General features: G+C 43.4%; 1 protein-coding gene across 1 annotated transcript; it reads left to right on the top strand.

Annotated features, from left to right (window-relative positions):
- Positions 1-18,055, top strand: LOC124147375 (28S ribosomal protein S31, mitochondrial-like). Its single transcript, XM_046518075.2, has 8 exons — positions 1-124; positions 3,398-3,523; positions 10,812-10,994; positions 12,356-12,402; positions 13,004-13,463; positions 14,155-14,228; positions 14,976-15,131; positions 17,691-18,055. The coding sequence occupies exons 1-8, from the start codon at positions 69-71 to the stop codon at positions 17,963-17,965; spliced, it is 1,377 nt and encodes a 458-aa protein (XP_046374031.2). The 5' UTR covers positions 1-68; the 3' UTR covers positions 17,966-18,055.
- The last annotated feature ends 1,946 nt before the right edge of the window (positions 18,056-20,001 follow it).

Raw genomic sequence — 20,001 nt, forward strand, 5'->3', positions numbered from 1 at the left:
CGGATGCTAAATTGTGTGCGGAACTGTGTCATGGTAGCCCACACGTGAGTGGGAGAGAACCTGCAGTGATGAATTTACAACGACTTCGTTTACCGCATTTAAAATTATTGTTAGAATGTTCAAGGTACACGTAACAGAACTTCCTTCTTTACACCCTAGATTTAAATTTGTTGTTGTGATCACAATTCCCCCAGACTCTGCAGTGGCATGGTCGTTTGACATTGAACATTTTGACAGCTACACCGTAAATTTGTCTGATTAATCGCAACAACGAAGCATTTAGAAATACTTCCGTCAAATCTTTCATCGCAAGCAGGGTCCCCACGCTATCATACAGGCTACACATTAATTGGAGAGATTGATAGATTGTTTCTGCCCGCTGACGCCGTGATTGACATTGTGATGCTAATCTACCACCAACAGGCCTACCGACCCTATACAAGTCGTCATGTTGCATGGATTGTAGTTATAAATACCATAGGTCTAATAAGAAATATACTGCTCGCCATACAATGCCATATTAAAAATACTTTTTTTAGATGTTGTCTTCAGCAACTCATCAAGCTCATGCTTGCCGTAAAAGGCGACTAACGGGATTGGGTTGTCCGACTCGCTGACCTGGTTGATGCATGTCATCGATCCCAATTGCGTGGATCGATGTTCATGATTTAACTCAACTGAAATACTGTTCAAAGATGCGTTGAACCCAACTCTGTCCCACACTCATTTGTTCATTTTCATCAATTCATGTTTGCTTCTTTTTCATTCACCTTTCAAGTCTTAGATGAAACAACATTAACTGCTGACATGATTTGATTTGCAAATGCATGTTTCAGTCTGCAAATTCTGTTTGGTCTAGTACAGGTAGTAAGCTCATCTTAGTTGTCTAATAATAGTCCATATTAGAAAAAATAAATCTACTGCAACAGTTGAAGAGCCAAGTTTGGGCTAGTGGACTCAAAAGCTTTGGGCATGTGTGCACAGACTGATGTGTTATTCTTTCCCATGAAATGGTGGGTCTTTGGATACTGATAATACTCGGGGTGGTCGGGTAGCCTGGTGGTTAAAGCGTTTGCTCGTCATGCCGAAGACCCGGGTTCGATTCCCGACATGGGTACAATGTGTGAAGCCCATTTCTGGTGTCCCCTGCCGTGATATTGCTGGAGTATTGCTAAAAGCGGCGTAAAATCAAACTCACTCACTCACTGATAATATTCATCAGTGCTCCAGATAATTTTAAGCATTTTCATGTTCAGCATTTGTTCAGTGTGAAACAAGCGCCTGCCCAGTATCACATGGCTGCTTTCTTTTCTTTTATTGTCTAGAAAAAATAAAATCTGGGTAGCCCCTTAACTTAATTTTCTATCATGTGACCTATTATATATATCAATATCCTATCAATATCCTATCAAGCGTGTAACCTTCTCGCCCCCTAGACTATCCCAAACAATCTCAGTCTACACATCTTTTGTCTTGTCCAGTGGTAGAGCAGTAGCTTGTCAGACTAGGTTCTTGACTTCTGGGCTTGACTGTTTGACGGACAGTCCATCCCCCTAGGTGTATTACTAAATGCTCTAAATGTGAAAAAAGAAGCCTTTTATGTTGATATTGAGCTAATCATGTTGCACACTATTTAAATCATATTGACAGTAAATTTTATTTTATATATATATTATTTAATACCATCCAACGTCCTACCTTAAGAATTCAGGGGTCCATTCCACAAAGCTATCGTAGTGCTAAGGTTATCATAACTCCCATACTATAACATAGACTATAGACTCGTGAATAGTTCTGGTATCTAACGAGCGGAAGTTTCATAAAATTGGTATTACACAGAAGCTTGTTCAGTATTCTATACATCATGTACATGTGCTTTTAATGTTATTGATCCTCCTCCAAATCTTTTACTCTTGACTAATATGCTAACATCATTTTTTTAATTGTTTTCAAGGTAAATGAACATACTCTGAATAGTCTTTTGTAACCTAACCTGAAATCAGTGAATGACCACACATGATCAATGAATAATTAACAAATTATGATTAAAACCACAGTTTAAGGTTTAGGATCATGAAAGGCTCTACAATCGGCAACAAGTAACAGGCCCTATAGCATGTATCAGTGCAGTCAAGAATGTCCCAAAGTTTTCACTGTCAAATGTCTGGAAATAAGCCTGTCTGTTTTTGAATCTAGGATGGTGGAAGCTGGCAGACATTTAACATAGGGCTCCTGTCCACACTTGGCAAGTGGACAGAATACAAGTCAGGCCATGAAAGGCCCTGAATCGTCCTCGTGTTGCTCATATTTAGGCACAGCCCGCCTGCCAGCAACTGTCCCATTCCAAAATTTGTCAAACAATCAACATGATCAATAAGATCATGTTTGTCAACAACCAAGGGAGATAACTCTAAATCACACTTCCTTATACAATCTGGCCACTACACAATGCAACAACACACAACATTTCACAAGCGTTTCAGACCCATGAAGACCCAGCTTTTCCGCAACCGATGCTTGTCGAGAGAGGCGACTGTGTGTCGTAACAGGCGACTAACGGGATGGGTTGATCAGGCTTGCTGACTTTGTTGATGCATGTCATCATGTCCCAGTTGTGTAGATTGATGCTCATGATGTCAATCACTGGATTGTCTGGTCCAGACTCGATTATTTACAGACCGCCATTGCATAGCTGGAATATTGCTGAGTGCGACGTTAAGCAAGAAAGCTATATACATATAAAGTTATTCAGTCATTTACTGCCAGTGACAATCACTACAAACAAACTTTCAACAGTCTCTACTGCCACATGGCAGCAAGCATGTTGACATCAGCAGCTTCAGATCATTTGTAATCATGTCTAGGTGTGAGACACTGTTGTCACTCAAGTTGTTAAATATGCATCATTTTTAAGTGCATGTTGTCAATTCGTTCTGTACGTCATGTAGACCAACTATCATATTTGTTTCTTTGTATGTTATTCATCTATTTGTTAATAATAGGTTTTTGATATCATTTTAAACTGTTGACCATTTGTTGACCACACATCCAGGGGAGCTACAGTGTCATTTCCTTATTTTTGTTTAATTATTTTTAATTCTATTTTTGTTCCCATAGGGTAATACTTGTAAATAAATACATAAATATACACAGTCAAGCTTTCAGCCTCCCGGCCTTCATCAGACACACTCTGTTGGTTCGTACTGCATCATTCGAGATCCTTTTAATTTGATTTGTTCCCCACCTACTGTCCAGAATGTAATACAAAAAAATCCCATGAAAGAAAGAATATGTGGCCTTAAAGAGACTGATAAATGGATACCCAGCCTTCCTTTTCAGAGTGCTGAGTCAACAAAGTCCCTGGTTGTTGTACTGATAGTTTGCCATGTGTTTTCAGACAATGGATGACCAATGTCCCGGCAGGGGTTGTGGCAGGTGAGCGGCTGGGGGCAGCCCGACACATCTCCTGCACACATCAACTCACCAGGAAGAAGAAGTTTCCAGAGGAGGACACAGACATCAGGTGACACAACACACAGTGACACAACACTCACAGTGACACAACACTCGCAATGACACAACACACAGTGACACAACACACAGTGACACAGCACACAGTGACACATCACACAGTGACACAGCACTCATAGTGACACAACACACAGTTACACAACACTCACAGTGACACAACACACAGTGACACAACACTCACAGTGACTTAACACACGGTGACACAACACACAGTGACAACATACGGTGACACAACACACAGTGACAACACACAGTGACACAACACACAGTGACAACACTCACAGTGACACAGCACTCACAGTGACTTAACACACAGTGACACAACACTCACAGTGACTTAACACAGCACACACAGTGACAACACACAGTGACACAACACACAGTGACAACACTCACGGTGACACAACACTCACAGTGACTTAACACACAGTGACACAACACACAGTGACACAACACACAGTGACAACACTCACAGTGACACAGCACACTCAGTGACTTGACACACAGTGACACAACACACAGTGACACAACACACAGTGACAACACTCACAGTGACACAGCACTCACAGTGACTTAACACAGCACACAGTGACAACATACAGTGACACAACACACAGTGACAACACTCACAGTGACAACACTCACAGTGACACAGCACTCACAGTGACTTAACACACAGTGACACAACACACAGTGACACAACACACAGTGACAACACTCACAGTGACACAGCACTCACAGTGACTTAACACAGCACACAGTGACAACACACAGTGACACAACACACAGTGACAGCACTCACAGTGACAACACTCACAGTGACAACACTCACAGTGACACAACACTCACAGTGACTTAACACACAGTGACACAACACTCACAGTGACTTAACACACAGTGACAACACTCACAGTGACACAGCACACACAGTGACACAACACACAGTGACAACACTCACAGTGACACAACACTCACAGTGACTTAACACACAGTGACACAACACACAGTGACACAACACACAGTGACAACACTCACAGTGACACAGCACTCACAGTGACTTAACACACAATGACACAACACTCACAGTGACACAACACTCAGTGACTTAACACACAGTGACAACACTCACAGTGACTTAACACACAGTGACACAACACTCACAGTGACTTAACACACAGTGACAAAACACACAGTGACAAAACACACAGTGACACAACACACAGTGACACAACACACAGTGACACAACACACAGTGACAACACACACAGTGACACAACACTCACAGTGACTTAACACAGCACACACAGTGACACAACACAGTGACACAACACACAGTGACAACACTCACAGTGACAACACTCACAGTGACTTAAAACACAGGGACACAACACACAGTGACACAACACACAGTGACAACACTCACAGTGACACAGCACACTCAGTGACTTAACACACAGTGACACAACACTCACAGTGACACAGCACACTCAGTGACTTAACACACAGTGACACAACACTCACAGTGACTTAACACACAGTGACAAAACACACAGTTACACAACACAGTGACAACACACACAGTGACACAACACACAGTGACACAACACACAGTGACAAAACACAGTGACACAACACACAGTGACAACACACACAGTGACACAACACACAGTGACAACACACACAGTGACACAACACACAGTGACACAACACACAGTGACAACACACACAGTGACAAAACACACAGTGAAACAACACACACAGTGACACAACACACACAGTGACACAGCACTCACAGTGACACAACACTCACAGTGACACAACACACAGTGACATTCCTGTTTTACTTGACAGGTGTCATAACACACACAGTAACACAACACACACAGTAACACAACACTCACTGTGACATTACACACAGTGATACGACACAAAGTGACACAACACACAGACACAACATACACACACAGTGACACAACACACAGTGACACAACAATCACAGTGACACAACAATCACAGTGACACAACACACAGTGACAAAACACACACACAGTGACACAACACAGTGACAACACACACAGTGACACAAATCTCACAGTGACACAACACAGTGACACAACACACAGTGACAAAACACACACACAGTGACACAACACAGTGACAACACACACAGTGACACAAATCTCACAGTGACACAACACGCACAGTGACACAACACGCACAGTGACACAACACGCACACTTTGACACAACACTCACAGTGACACAACACTCACAGTGACACAACACGCACAGTGACAACACACATACAGTGACACAACACTCACAGTGACACAACACTCACAGTGACACAACACAGTGACAACACACACACACACACACAGTGACACAACACACAGTGACACAACACAGTGACACAACAGTCACAGTTACACAACACAGTGACACAACACTCACAGTGACACAACACGCACAGTGACACAACACTCACAGTGACACAACACTCACAGTGACACAACACGCACAGTGACACAACACAGTGACAACACACACACACACAGTGACAACACACACACACAGTGACAACACTCACAGTGACACAACACACACACAGTGACACAACACAGTGACACAACACTCACAGTGACACAACACAGTGACAACACACGCACAGTGACAACACACGCACAGTGACACAACACAGTGACAGTGACACAACACTCACAGTGACACAACACTCACAGTGACACAACACTCACAGTGACTTAAAACACAGTGACACAACACACAGTGACACAACACACAGTGACAACACTCACAGTGACACAGCACACTCAGTGACTTAACACACAGTGACACAACACTCACAGTGACTTAACACACAGTGACAAAACGCACAGTTACACAACACACAGTGACAACACACACAGTGACACAACACACAGTGACACAACACACAGTGACAAAACACAGTGACACAACACACAGTGACAACACACACAGTGACACAACACACAGTGACAACACACACAGTGACACAACACACAGTGACACAACACACAGTGACAACACACACAGTGACAAAACACACAGTGAAACAACACACACAGTGACACAACACACACAGTGACACAGCACTCACAGTGACACAACACTCACAGTGACACAACACACAGTGACATTCCTGTTTTACTTGACAGGTGTCATAACACACACAGTAACACAACACACACAGTAACACAACACTCACTGTGACATTACACACAGTGATACGACACAAAGTGACACAACACACAGACACAACATACACACACAGTGACACAACACACAGTGACACAACAATCACAGTGACACAACAATCACAGTGACACAACACACAGTGACAAAACACACACACAGTGACACAACACAGTGACAACACACACAGTGACACAAATCTCACAGTGACACAACACAGTGACACAACACACAGTGACAAAACACACACACAGTGACACAACACAGTGACAACACACACAGTGACACAAATCTCACAGTGACACAACACGCACAGTGACACAACACGCACAGTGACACAACACGCACACTTTGACACAACACTCACAGTGACACAACACTCACAGTGACACAACACGCACAGTGACAACACACATACAGTGACACAACACTCACAGTGACACAACACTCACAGTGACACAACACAGTGACAACACACACACACACACACAGTGACACAACACACAGTGACACAACACAGTGACACAACAGTCACAGTTACACAACACAGTGACACAACACTCACAGTGACACAACACGCACAGTGACACAACACTCACAGTGACACAACACTCACAGTGACACAACACGCACAGTGACACAACACAGTGACAACACACACACACACAGTGACAACACACACACACAGTGACAACACTCACAGTGACACAACACACACACAGTGACACAACACAGTGACACAACACTCACAGTGACACAACACAGTGACAACACACGCACAGTGACAACACACGCACAGTGACACAACACAGTGACAGTGACACAACACTCACAGTGACACAACACTCACAGTGACACAACACTCACAGTGACTTAAAACACAGTGACACAACACACAGTGACACAACACACAGTGACAACACTCACAGTGACACAGCACACTCAGTGACTTAACACACAGTGACACAACACTCACAGTGACACAGCACACTCAGTGACTTAACACACAGTGACACAACACTCACAGTGACTTAACACACAGTGACAAAACGCACAGTGACAACACACACAGTGACACAACACACAGTGACACAACACACAGTGACAAAACACAGTGACACAACACACAGTGACAACACACACAGTGACACAACACACAGTGACAACACACACAGTGACACAACACACAGTGACACAACACACAGTGACAACACACACAGTGACAAAACACACAGTGAAACAACACACACAGTGACACAACACACACAGTGACACAGCACTCACAGTGACACAACACTCACAGTGACACAACACACAGTGACATTCCTGTTTTACTTGACAGGTGTCATAACACACACAGTAACACAACACACACAGTAACACAACACTCACTGTGACATTACACACAGTGATACGACACAAAGTGACACAACACACAGACACAACATACACACACAGTGACACAACACAGTGACACAACAATCACAGTGACAACAATCACAGTGACACAACACACAGTGACAAAACACACACACAGTGACACAACACAGTGACAACACACACAGTGACACAAATCTCACAGTGACACAACACAGTGACACAACACACAGTGACAAAACACACACACAGTGACACAACACAGTGACAACACACACAGTGACACAAATCTCACAGTGACACAACACGCACAGTGACACAACACGCACAGTGACACAACACGCACACTTTGACACAACACTCACAGTGACACAACACTCACAGTGACACAACACGCACAGTGACAACACACATACAGTGACACAACACTCACAGTGACACAACACTCACAGTGACACAACACAGTGACAACACACACACACACACACAGTGACACAACACACAGTGACACAACACAGTGACACAACAGTCACAGTTACACAACACAGTGACAACACACACAGTGACACAAATCTCACAGTGACACAACACAGTGACACAACACTCACAGTGACACAACACGCACAGTGACACAACACTCACAGTGACACAACACTCACAGTGACACAACACGCACAGTGACACAACACAGTGACAACACACACACACACAGTGACAACACACACACACACAGTGACAACACTCACAGTGACACAACACACACACAGTGACACAACACAGTGACACAACACTCACAGTGACACAACACAGTGACAACACACGCACAGTGACAACACACGCACAGTGACACAACACAATGACAGTGACACAACACTCACAGTGACACAACACTCACAGTGACACAACACTCACAGTGACACAACACTCACAGTGACACAACACAGTCACAACACACACACACACAGTGACAACACACACACACACACAGTGACAACACTCACAGTGACACAACACAGTGACAACACACACACAGTGACAACACACGCACAGTGACAACACACACACACACAGTGACAACACACACACACACAGTGACACAACACTCACAGTGACACAACTAAGTGACAACACACACGCAGTGACAACACACGCACAGTGACACAACACAGTGACACAACACTCACAGTGACACAACACTCACAGTGACACAACACTCACAGTGACACAACACTCACAGTGACACAACACAGTGACAACACACACACACACAGTGACAACACACACACACACAGTGACAACACTCACAGTGACACAACACACACACAGTGACAACACACACACAGTGACACAACACTCACAGTGACACAACACAGTGACAACACACACAGTGACACAACACTCACAGTGACACACAACACACACAGTGACACAGTGTTCAAACTTGTATGTAACCAAATACACAGTTGTGCATAATCATCCTTGGAAAGGGCCTCCCTACATAACTCTATTCCTTGATCATGTTGAGGCCTAAGATACTGGAATAGAGTATTGGACTCCCGTTTGACTACCAGTGTGTGCTTAATACACCTGCATACAGTTTGTATTTCACAATGCGAAGACATTATCGTGAGCACACAACACCGGGAGTAGCATGTCAACAAGTCTGTGCGGAAGTTAGTCCTATAACTACACTCTCTGCCTATAAAAGTGTTCATCTGTGTATCTGGACTTATGTTTGCACTCCATTATTTTACTTTTATCCAAGATTTTATTCCATTTTGTTTACATTAATTTCGGCGAAATCGTGTATGAACTGATTGTCAAATCACATCAACTCACAATGAATTTGCCTTGAAACAAACATTAGTTGTAAGAGATACAAAGTCTTCCGACTTCCTATCACTGTATTGGAATTTCTTTTAATTATGATATTGGCCATGACAAGTATTTTTAAAACTATATCATCCTTAGATTGGGGAGAAAATGTGTGAACAGCTGGCTGCTATTTCTTATGTTATGAAACGAATAACTATGTAATCTTAATCTCTGCCTTTGAAACATTGTTCGGCATACAGTACAAAAAACCCATTGAATTTATCATTATGTCTAGTGATGTTTTATCGTAAATTTCATTATTTCACTGATCACATTTTCAAATGGCAAAACAACCACACAAACTCCTCTTGCTGCCATGACGAGATGTGCAGTAAAGCAGAGCGCATGTAAAGGGAAGTAACTGCACACTATATTGGATCACACTGTTTTTAAGTTGTGAAACATTTCACTGCCGGGGTCGTGTGTTCGAGATGCGGAATATTAAGAATGTCATCTTTTTTTTTTTTATGGAAATTAAAATGAATGATGATGAAGATGATGCAGCGGTGCCTTTTAGTCCTCTAGTCCTTATAATGATAACAAAAAGCTAAACCCTAAAAAGGGCAAGTTTCTACTAGTCCTTATGTCACCTTAACTACTGGGCAGTTTGGCAAGGACTATAGGACTAGTGCCATTTTCTAACGCTGAAGCATGGTAACTCACTCACTCATATGCTCTTTGAAAGATATGTTTTATTGTCATTCATTTGATTTTGATTGTATGACAAATGATAATTTAAAAACAACACATGTACATGTGGAAATGCCTGTTTCTTTACTATTGCCATGGTTACAGGGAGACAGATGGATTGGATGGTGTTTTGAAGGAAGCAGCAAAAAATGTAGCCAATTCTCTACCTGGCGATGCCAAACAGACCGAATCTGACCTTCTCCAACAGCTCCACAACCAAGCCAAACTGTCTCAGGCGCGCAGGGAAGGAAGGGAGGTAACTCCAACAGGAGCTCCTCCTCAGCCAAGGTAATCTTGTTGATAGTCTGTCTCTGAAACACGAGAGAATATATTATAAAAAGAGTCCAACTCAAGTCTAGAATGATTAGTTAGGATGGCCAAATAACTGGCACATTGACGATTTACAGTTTGTCAAACATGGTGCAATGAATGAAAATATTTACATTTTCACTGCTAATAAGGGTTTGTTGTAACAGTTTAAGCAAAGATATAAAACAGGAATCAATATGTTTAAATAGTGTGCGACTGTGATTGATAGTTGTAACGAGAGGGGAAAACATCACAAATTATAGTGCATTGGTTATCATCCCATTACTTATGTACAGTGATCCAGGGTAGATGTGGTCTTCAGCAACCCATGCTTGTCATAAAAGGCAACTATGCTTGTCATAAAAGGCAACTATGCTTGTCATAAAAGGCGACTAACGGGATCGGGTGGTCAGGCTGGCTGACTTGGTTGGTGCATGTCAGCGTATCCCAAGATGCGCATGATGTCAATCACTGGATTGTCTGGTCGAGACTTGATTATTTACAGACTGTCATCATATATTGGAATATTTCTGAGTCTGGCGTTAAACAACAAACAAACAAACAAACAAACAAACTAATATACCTGATATACAGTGATATCATCACAGCTTTTATTGCCCTTTGGGATGGAAACCTTTAGTAGCTCTGAGGAATGTGAACAAGATATTATGTTACTCACATGTTGGTTGGTTGGTTGGTTGGTTGGTTGTTGTTTAACGCCACACTCAGCAATATTCCAGCTATATGATGGTGGTCTGTAAAATAATCGAGTCTGGACCAGACAATCCAGTGATTGACATCATGAGCATCGATCTACGCCATTGGGATCGATGACATGTATCAACCAAGTCAGCGAGCCTGACCACCCGATCCCGTTAGTCGCCTTTTACGACAAGCATAGTCGCCTTTTACGGCAAGTATGGGTTGCTGAAGACCTATTCTACCCCGGAATCTTCACGAGTCTTACTCACATATATTACCGGTAGTTATTGGCTAGGTGAAAGATGGAAAAGAACACTTTCTGATTTGACTTGTGACAATTTGTGTTTTTGGTGGCTTTCATGTGAACTGGTCATAAAGACTGACCAGTGACAGGCGATGTAAATGCCAGCATTCCATATAGCTGGAATAATGCTGAGTGGGGTGTAACAACATTAAAAAAATACTCAGAACCAATATATGTTTTCGGAAATTACTCAAATCTTATTAATGGATTTGTCATACTCATAAACACTGAAAATGATACCTGTAACATATATTAACATGAGTGTGGAGGCCACAAGGCAGCTTCCCAGTTGAGCTTGGAAAGACTTTCAGTTTTTTTTCTTTTTGTTTTCTAGACAAAAGTCCCATGGTGGTCGGAGACCAGAGGCAGCGTCAAAAAGTGGTGAGTGTAGCTGATAACTAGCTTCCAGGTCTTCTACTGTAGCACATCCCATCTGACACTGAAAATAGTTCTAGGTTTGTCAGCAGATGCCTCAGCTCGTGTGGTTCACCAAGGGGTACGAGTGGCCTGGTCCTGCATCACTTCACACTTTCATCCCACGTGAAGCTGACACGCTGCTTTACATAAGGGAAATACTTAAACCAAACTCACTCACTCACTTCATCTTGTTGTGAGAGGCAAAGCAGAAATAGTGTGTCCATAATCACATTTGGCAACGCATAATAATAATAATAATAATAATAATAATAATAATAATTAATAATAAATAAGATAGAATTTATTGTTACCCAGTCTGGCGCTAAGCATTAAGAGGATAAAACAAGGACTGGTCGGCTCGGAATCAGTGTCTGAGTGGGGTATCGATGTTAAACTGCGGCATGGTATATCTCGTGCACTAGCACATAAAACCAGCATTAGTCGGGACTAGTACAAGAAGCCACACACACATGTGTAGCACATCACTACAAAAGTGCAGTAATCTTGAACATGACGTTTAACCCAATTACACCTTCCTTAATTTAATACGATGTTTTTTTTCAAGGCTCGAACACTCGACACACGGGATCCAAACCTCTGGATTATTATTTCCGTGAAGAAGAAAGCAGAGGTAAAGATGCTGCCCCCAAAGACGATTCCCCCTATGAAGAAGGCTCAGTAATTAGGGAGCTGATGGAGAGGAAGAAATCTTTATCCCAAGCCAGAAGAAAGGACTCCATGCCCGGTAGAGATGCCCTGCATCGGGACAAGCCGAGGAGCAGGGATACAGGGCCCAGGCAGGAGTCTTTGCTGCGAGGTAAAGTTGCACACAGAAGCCCCGCTCCGAGAGATGAGGCAAGGGGTCGAGGTGAAGCAAGGGGTCGAGGTGAAGCAAGGGGTCAAGGTGAAGCAAGGGGTCGAGGTGAAGCAAGGAGTCCAGATTTGGCTGCATGGCGGGACTCTATCCTTCCAGACAGGCCTGGACAGAGAGTTCCCAGTGCCCAGGTTTCCTCGGCTAAAAAGAAGTAAGGAGAATTTGTGAACATGTGTTGTGTTTGACAAAATAGCCAAAGTACTTCAGGCGTCAATACCAGGTGTACTGCCACACTTGAACTTACGACAGTGGTAGCTAAGGTTGTTTTGTGAACCCTTCTCCCCGTTAACCATAGCACTACAGGCGTCATGACACATTTTCTTGTGGATTGCACAAGGTATTAAGGGTGTTGTTGAGAGTGTGACCAGGATGATCTCTAAGGGTGTTGTTGAGAGTGTGATCAGGATGATCTCTAAGGGTGTTGTTGAGAGTGTGATCAGGATGATCTCTAAGGGTGTTGTTGAGAGTGTGATCAGGATGATCTCTAAGGGTGTTGTTGAGAGTGTGATCAGGATGATCTCTAAGGGTGTTGTTGAGAGTGTGATCAGGATGATCTCTAAGGGTGTTGTTGAGAGTGTGATCACGATGATCTCTAAGTATGCCCCTCGGATGCAGCAGAACTTGTGTTACATGCCATCATGATTTTAACAACACTGAAATACAGAGAATTTCTAACCCTGTCTTCTATCTTGTTTATTTTGTGTAGATTTCCAAATTATTGTACGTAACCATTGATGACATAGATAAGATTAGTGTTTTGTGACTGCAATTCCTGTTTAGTCTGAGTTGAGATTATCTTGTGTGTGCATCCCAGGTCACATGTGACTGATTCCTCGTTACAGACAGATTCGAAACTTCAAGCTGTTTTCTGGAGAAGGACTTGGTCTGTTTGACAGTTTAGCCAAAGATAAATCAGGTACAGTTCATCACAGAGTAGATCTGAACCAGTATGTCTGGGTGTTGTCACACAATCAGTATTTTACATGGCTACCCCCCTCCCTTCCTGCAAGGGGGGATTTAGGCTAAAAATGATAATAGTCTTGGTTCTCAGGCTCCGCCCGCATCATCATAAAGTCTGACGCACATTTTGTTTTTATTTCCATTTTTAAAAAAAAGAAGAAAATCCTTATAAATGTACTTAAAAACAATGTGATCCAATATTGCACACAGTTACTTCCCTTTACATGACACTGCCTTACTGCACATCTCATGTTATGGTCATGGCGGCAATAAGAGTGTGTATGCTTGTTTATGTAGGGAGGCCCTTTCCCAGGTTGATGGTACACGACTGTTTGTCTAGTTACATACTGGGTTGAACAAGGCAACAACAAAAAAACACCGCCCGCCCGCCCGGACTATATTTTCAAAAGTCATTGCCTGAGAACCAATTCTTTTATTTTTTTTAGCCTTAACAACAAAATTTTATGTTGTCATCAGGGCTTGCTTCTTTTGAAGTTCCTCACCCTTCTGCAAACTAACTGTCCAACAGTTGAACTGCCAAGTGGCCGAACCTGAGGTCATGTATCCATCCACCTTGTGGGGCTCTGAACAGTTTAGAACTCCTCATCCCTGAAACGTTTTTTCCTGTACTCTGAGATTAAATCTTGGCGATGTTGTAAGACACATTCACTCACCTAACAGTTGTTGTGTTGTTCCTGCACAGCTGCCCTGGAGACGACTGCGCGGAGATCCCTGTGGGATGAAGTACAGGAGGAGACAATGGCTGCCCTCAAACAGACTCCCACCAATGCATTTGAGGAGATGATTGAATGGACCAGAGAGGGCAAACTGTGGACATTTCCTATAGACAATGAGGCTGGTTAGTACCTCTTGAAGACAATATTCTGTCAGGATTCTAGGGACGCAGATGGCCCAGCTGAGTTACCCGTTTCTGGGAGTTGCGTACTAAGGTGTGCCTGAAGCCAATGACCCTGTATTACAAATGCCAGTTTACCCCGATAATGATTCTTGGTTTTTCATCCCCCCCCCCCCCCCCTGTGCTTGTGGTTTCTCCAAAGAATTAAACATTCATGCTCCCACGCCAGGATATAACAGAAAATCTGTTTAAAAAGACATTAAATCCAACTCACTCACTTATTCCTATTTTCCTGAGGCAAGGGAGCTAACTGACTGTAAAAAATCCAGTTTTCTCCCTTGCCAGACTAGGCCGCTGTTGTTCAATCATAGCACCACCAAATGGCGATTACGGGTTTTATCATCCAAAACTGGCTCCCACAGGAGATATTGCTTTGGTGAGATCAAGCGTTATTTACATTGTAGATATCGCTGCAATGAAATTGCATCACAATGCTTTGCTGACCATTGTGTCATCATTGGTTACCATCACATCACAAACAAATGACATCACTAATGGCTCGGCTTCTGAAGCTGTTAGCAGTACTTTTTACACTTAGGAAACTGCTTATAAATGTCTACAAACTGAAAAAGTTGGAAGAATTATGTTGGATGATAAATAAAATAAAAAAAGCTTGTCGATAAAAGTGGAAAAACTCCTTGGCAAGCCTCAGAGTTTTGCCAATTTTATCAACTCGTGTTGATATATTTGATATCAAAAGACACTCGGATGAGATTCTCTATATATCCCTTCTTTGTCCCCCTACTGACTAGGGGGCACGGGTGGCCCAGTCGTCTAATGCGCCGTGATTCACTGTGCAGAGTTGCATCCCTTGGGCATGCCAGAAACCTATGTTAATATATGGACTATTATTAGCAGAGGTTACTATACAAAAATGTTACTCATCTTCCCGATACAAAAGAGTCCACTTGCCTATATTGGGGGCTTGGGTGGCCCAGTCGTCTAAGGCGCCGCGATTCGCTGTGCAGTGTTGCTTCCCTTTGGCATGCCAGAAACCTATGATTGTTGGTTCTAATCCCGGTTCGCCCTGATCATGTTTCTGGGTTTGTCAGCACCATACCCGTGCTCGTGGGTTTCACCGAAGTGGTAAACGTCTGAGACCTGCATCACTTCGGGTTTTCCTCCCACATTAAGCTGACACGCCGCGATATAACTGTAATAGTGTTAAAAGCGGCGTTAAACCCAACTCACTCACTCACTCACGCACGCACGCACGCACTCTCACTCACTCACTCACACTCACTCACTCACTCACTCACTCACTCACTCACTCACTCACTCACTCACTCACTCACTCACTCACTCACTCACTCACTCACTCACTCACTCACTCACTCACTCACTTATATCAACGCCTAGTTTTTGCCCTTACCATTTTAAGCCTACTTTTCTTGGCTCAATCGCCATGTCGCCCCAAATCGAACATGAGTTGTTCCCCTTGTGATGAAAACATCTCATAAAAACAGATCCCTGTTCTTATTTCAAATGGCTTCATAATAATGATTACCATAGCAGACGACCCGTGAAGATCAGGGGTAGAATAGCAACCCATGCTTGCCATAAAAGGCGACTATGCCTGTGGTAAAAGGTGACTAACGGGATGGGATGGGGTGGCCAGGCTCGCTGACTTGGTTGATGCATGCTATCGATCCCAATTGCATGTATAGATGCTCATGATGTCAACCACTGGATTTTCTTGTCCAGACTCAATTATTTACAGACCACCATCATATAGTTGGACTATTGCTGAGTGCAGTGTTAAAACAACAAACAAACAAAAAGTGGAAGACCTGCATAACTGCAGGCTTTCCTCCCAAATTTAGCTGGATCGCTGTAATATAACTGAAATACTGTTAAAACCAGGGTTAAACCCAACTCACTCACTCACACACTCATTCTCTGCAAACATAAGCTGGTTAGCTGTACTTTTTACACTCAAGACAATTCTTATTACAGTTTCAAAGAGTTTTTTCCACTTTTATCTACACATGTTTATATATTTGATATATAAAGACACCCTGAAGGGGTGGTCGGGTAGCCTAGTGGTTAAATCGTTCGTTTGTCACGCTGAAGACCCGGGTTCGAATCCTGACATGTCTACAATGTGTGAAGCCCTTTTCTGGTGTCCCCCGCCGTGATATTGCTGGCAAGTGGTGTAAAAACCTTCACTCACTCACTCACTCACTCACTCACTCACTCACTCACCCACAGTCCCATCCACCCACTCACTCACTCACTCACCCACCCACAGTCCAATCCACTCACTCACTCACTCACTCACTCACCCACAGTCCCATCCACCCACTCACTCACTCACTCACCCACCCACAGTCCAATCCACGCACTCACTCACTCACTCACTCACTCACTCACTCACTCACCCACAGTCCCATCCACTCACTCACTCACTCACTCACTCAGATATCCAACTGATAGGGCTAATAGATAGACCCAAGTCAATTCCTGCTATAGGTTACATTTATTTACTTGTACATTTTTCAGGGATGGTTAGGGAGCAGAGTGTCAACTTTAGCGAACACGTCTTCCTGGACCAACATCTAGAGGGCTTCCCAAGGCGGGGCCCTGTCCGGCATTTCATGGACCTTGTGACCACTGGCCTGTCCAAGAACCCCCACCTGACTGTGGAGCAGAAGAAGGACCACATCGAGTGGTTCCGCCGGTACTTCACCGAGAAGCATGCTGTGTTGGAGGAGAATCTTGGCCCTGATGGAGTCATGAAGTCAGTCGCAGACAAGCAGCTTCAGTCCCAGCAGTAAATGTGGAGACATTGTGTGTGACATGATAAACTGTTCATGTTTGTAAATTGTTTGAGTTTGTTCAAAGAGTAAATACATATTACATTTATTCAAGCATTCTTGTTGGTGCTTACTGTGCGGTATGACGGTACCAATTATGGTTATTGACATGCTAATAGTGTAATTTTCAACCCAGAAATAGTACCCTCTCGAACTAGCCAGGATTATCAAATTTGGTGAAGTGCTACAAACAGCCACAAAGGGGATTCAGGGTTAGAATAAGTGCCCAGCAACTATGCTGGTCATAAATGGGGATGGATCGGATGGTCAGGCCAGGTGACTTGGTTGTCGCATGGTGCCCTGGCATTGTGGATCTTTGCTCCCAATATCCTGATGGTGTATACTGTTTAGCTTAGAACAGCTAAAATGACATATTTCAAACATAAAATGAGTCAAATCTTTATTATGAAAGATTAATGTGAAAGATTCATAAAGAAATGCTTAGCGTGAATCAAAACTTGACTTTATCGTTATGAAATAACACATATTACAGGAATGAGACAATAGCAGAACCATCTTATCCCATGTAGCCCTCACAGACCTGAATGGTCTGCATACACATAAACATGATTTCGCATTATAGATTTCGGTTTGTGACTCTTTTACTGATTAAAAAAATATGATGTGATTGGTACTGGCATCAAGACCCTCCTGGTCATGTCCTATTGTGGGGGGAACGGGTGGCCATTGGGCATTCCAGAAACCTATGATTGTGGGTTCGAATCCCGGTCCGCCCTGATTATGTTTCTGGGTTTGTCAGCACCATACACATGCTTGTGGGTTTCACCGAAGTGGTAAGACCTGCATCACTTCGGGCTTTCCTCCCACATTGAGCTGACATGCCGCTATATAACTTGAATACTGTTAATAGCGGCATTAAACCCAGCTCACTCACTCACTCATTCCACGTCAGGCACGTCTAGTTTTATGTAGACAGCTTTTGAGGTTCAGAAGACAAGACTATGTCAGTAGTCTAGGCTTCATCTGGACAACTCTGATGGTTGTGCAGGGTCTACAGGTCTCCTGGAGAACGTTTTAGCGATGCTTGCGTCACTGAAGGTCGTCAGTTTTGGGGTGGAAGTGTAATGGTATAGGGTGGCATCACTACTCATGGGAGAACACAAGTCATCATTGTTAATGGCGATTTGAATGGTGTCCGCTACTTGGACAACATCGTTTGTGATCATGTCCTACCCTTTAACGTCACCTCACAGCAGGATAATGCCTACCTACATGGTTGCACGTGTTGTAATAGACTTTTTGAGGCAGCATAACATAACTGTACTGCTACGACCGGTCGGGCGGGCGGCGGCACGGGTGGCCCAGTCGTCTAAGGCGCCGCAATTCGCTGTGCAGAGTTGCGTCCCTTGGGCATGCCAGCAACCCATGATCGTGGGTTCGAAATCCGGTTCGCCCCGATTAAGTTTCTAGGTTTGTTAGCACCATACCCGTGCTCGTGGGTTTCACCGAAATGGTAAACGTCCGAGACCTGCATCACTTCGGGCTTTTCTCCCATATTAAGTTGACAAGCCGTGATATAAGTGGAATAGTGTTAAAAGCGGCGTTAAACCCAACTCACTCACTCACTCAATTATAAGGACATCTAGTATTGCTCGCGCGTCTGTGAGTGCATAAGTGCAAGCGTCTGATATTACTGTTAAGAACGGCTAAAGAACCCAACGTGTATTGAGCTGAATCAGCAAATCAGAGTTGATACAATATTTAATCTAATGTTGAGAGAATGACAAAATATTACTCACTCACTCAAGAACTTGGGCATATCAGAAGGTTGGGATTTCAATGTACCAGGCGGGTCGGTTATATTGGTTGCTCAATCGATATGGCATCCAGTATACATTGCTTCACATTGCTTGGGATATATGTTGCATTTCAAATTTGTCATCAGAGCTCATTTTATAGTGAGTGAGTGAGTGAGTTGGGTTTAACGCTGCGTTAAACAGTATTCCAGTTATATCGCGGCGTGTCAGCTTAATGTG

This window comes from Haliotis rufescens, unplaced genomic scaffold, assembly GCF_023055435.1.
Source record: "Haliotis rufescens isolate VD_foot unplaced genomic scaffold, xgHalRufe1.0.p SCAF_26, whole genome shotgun sequence".
Classification (NCBI taxonomy): domain Eukaryota; kingdom Metazoa; phylum Mollusca; class Gastropoda; order Lepetellida; family Haliotidae; genus Haliotis; species Haliotis rufescens.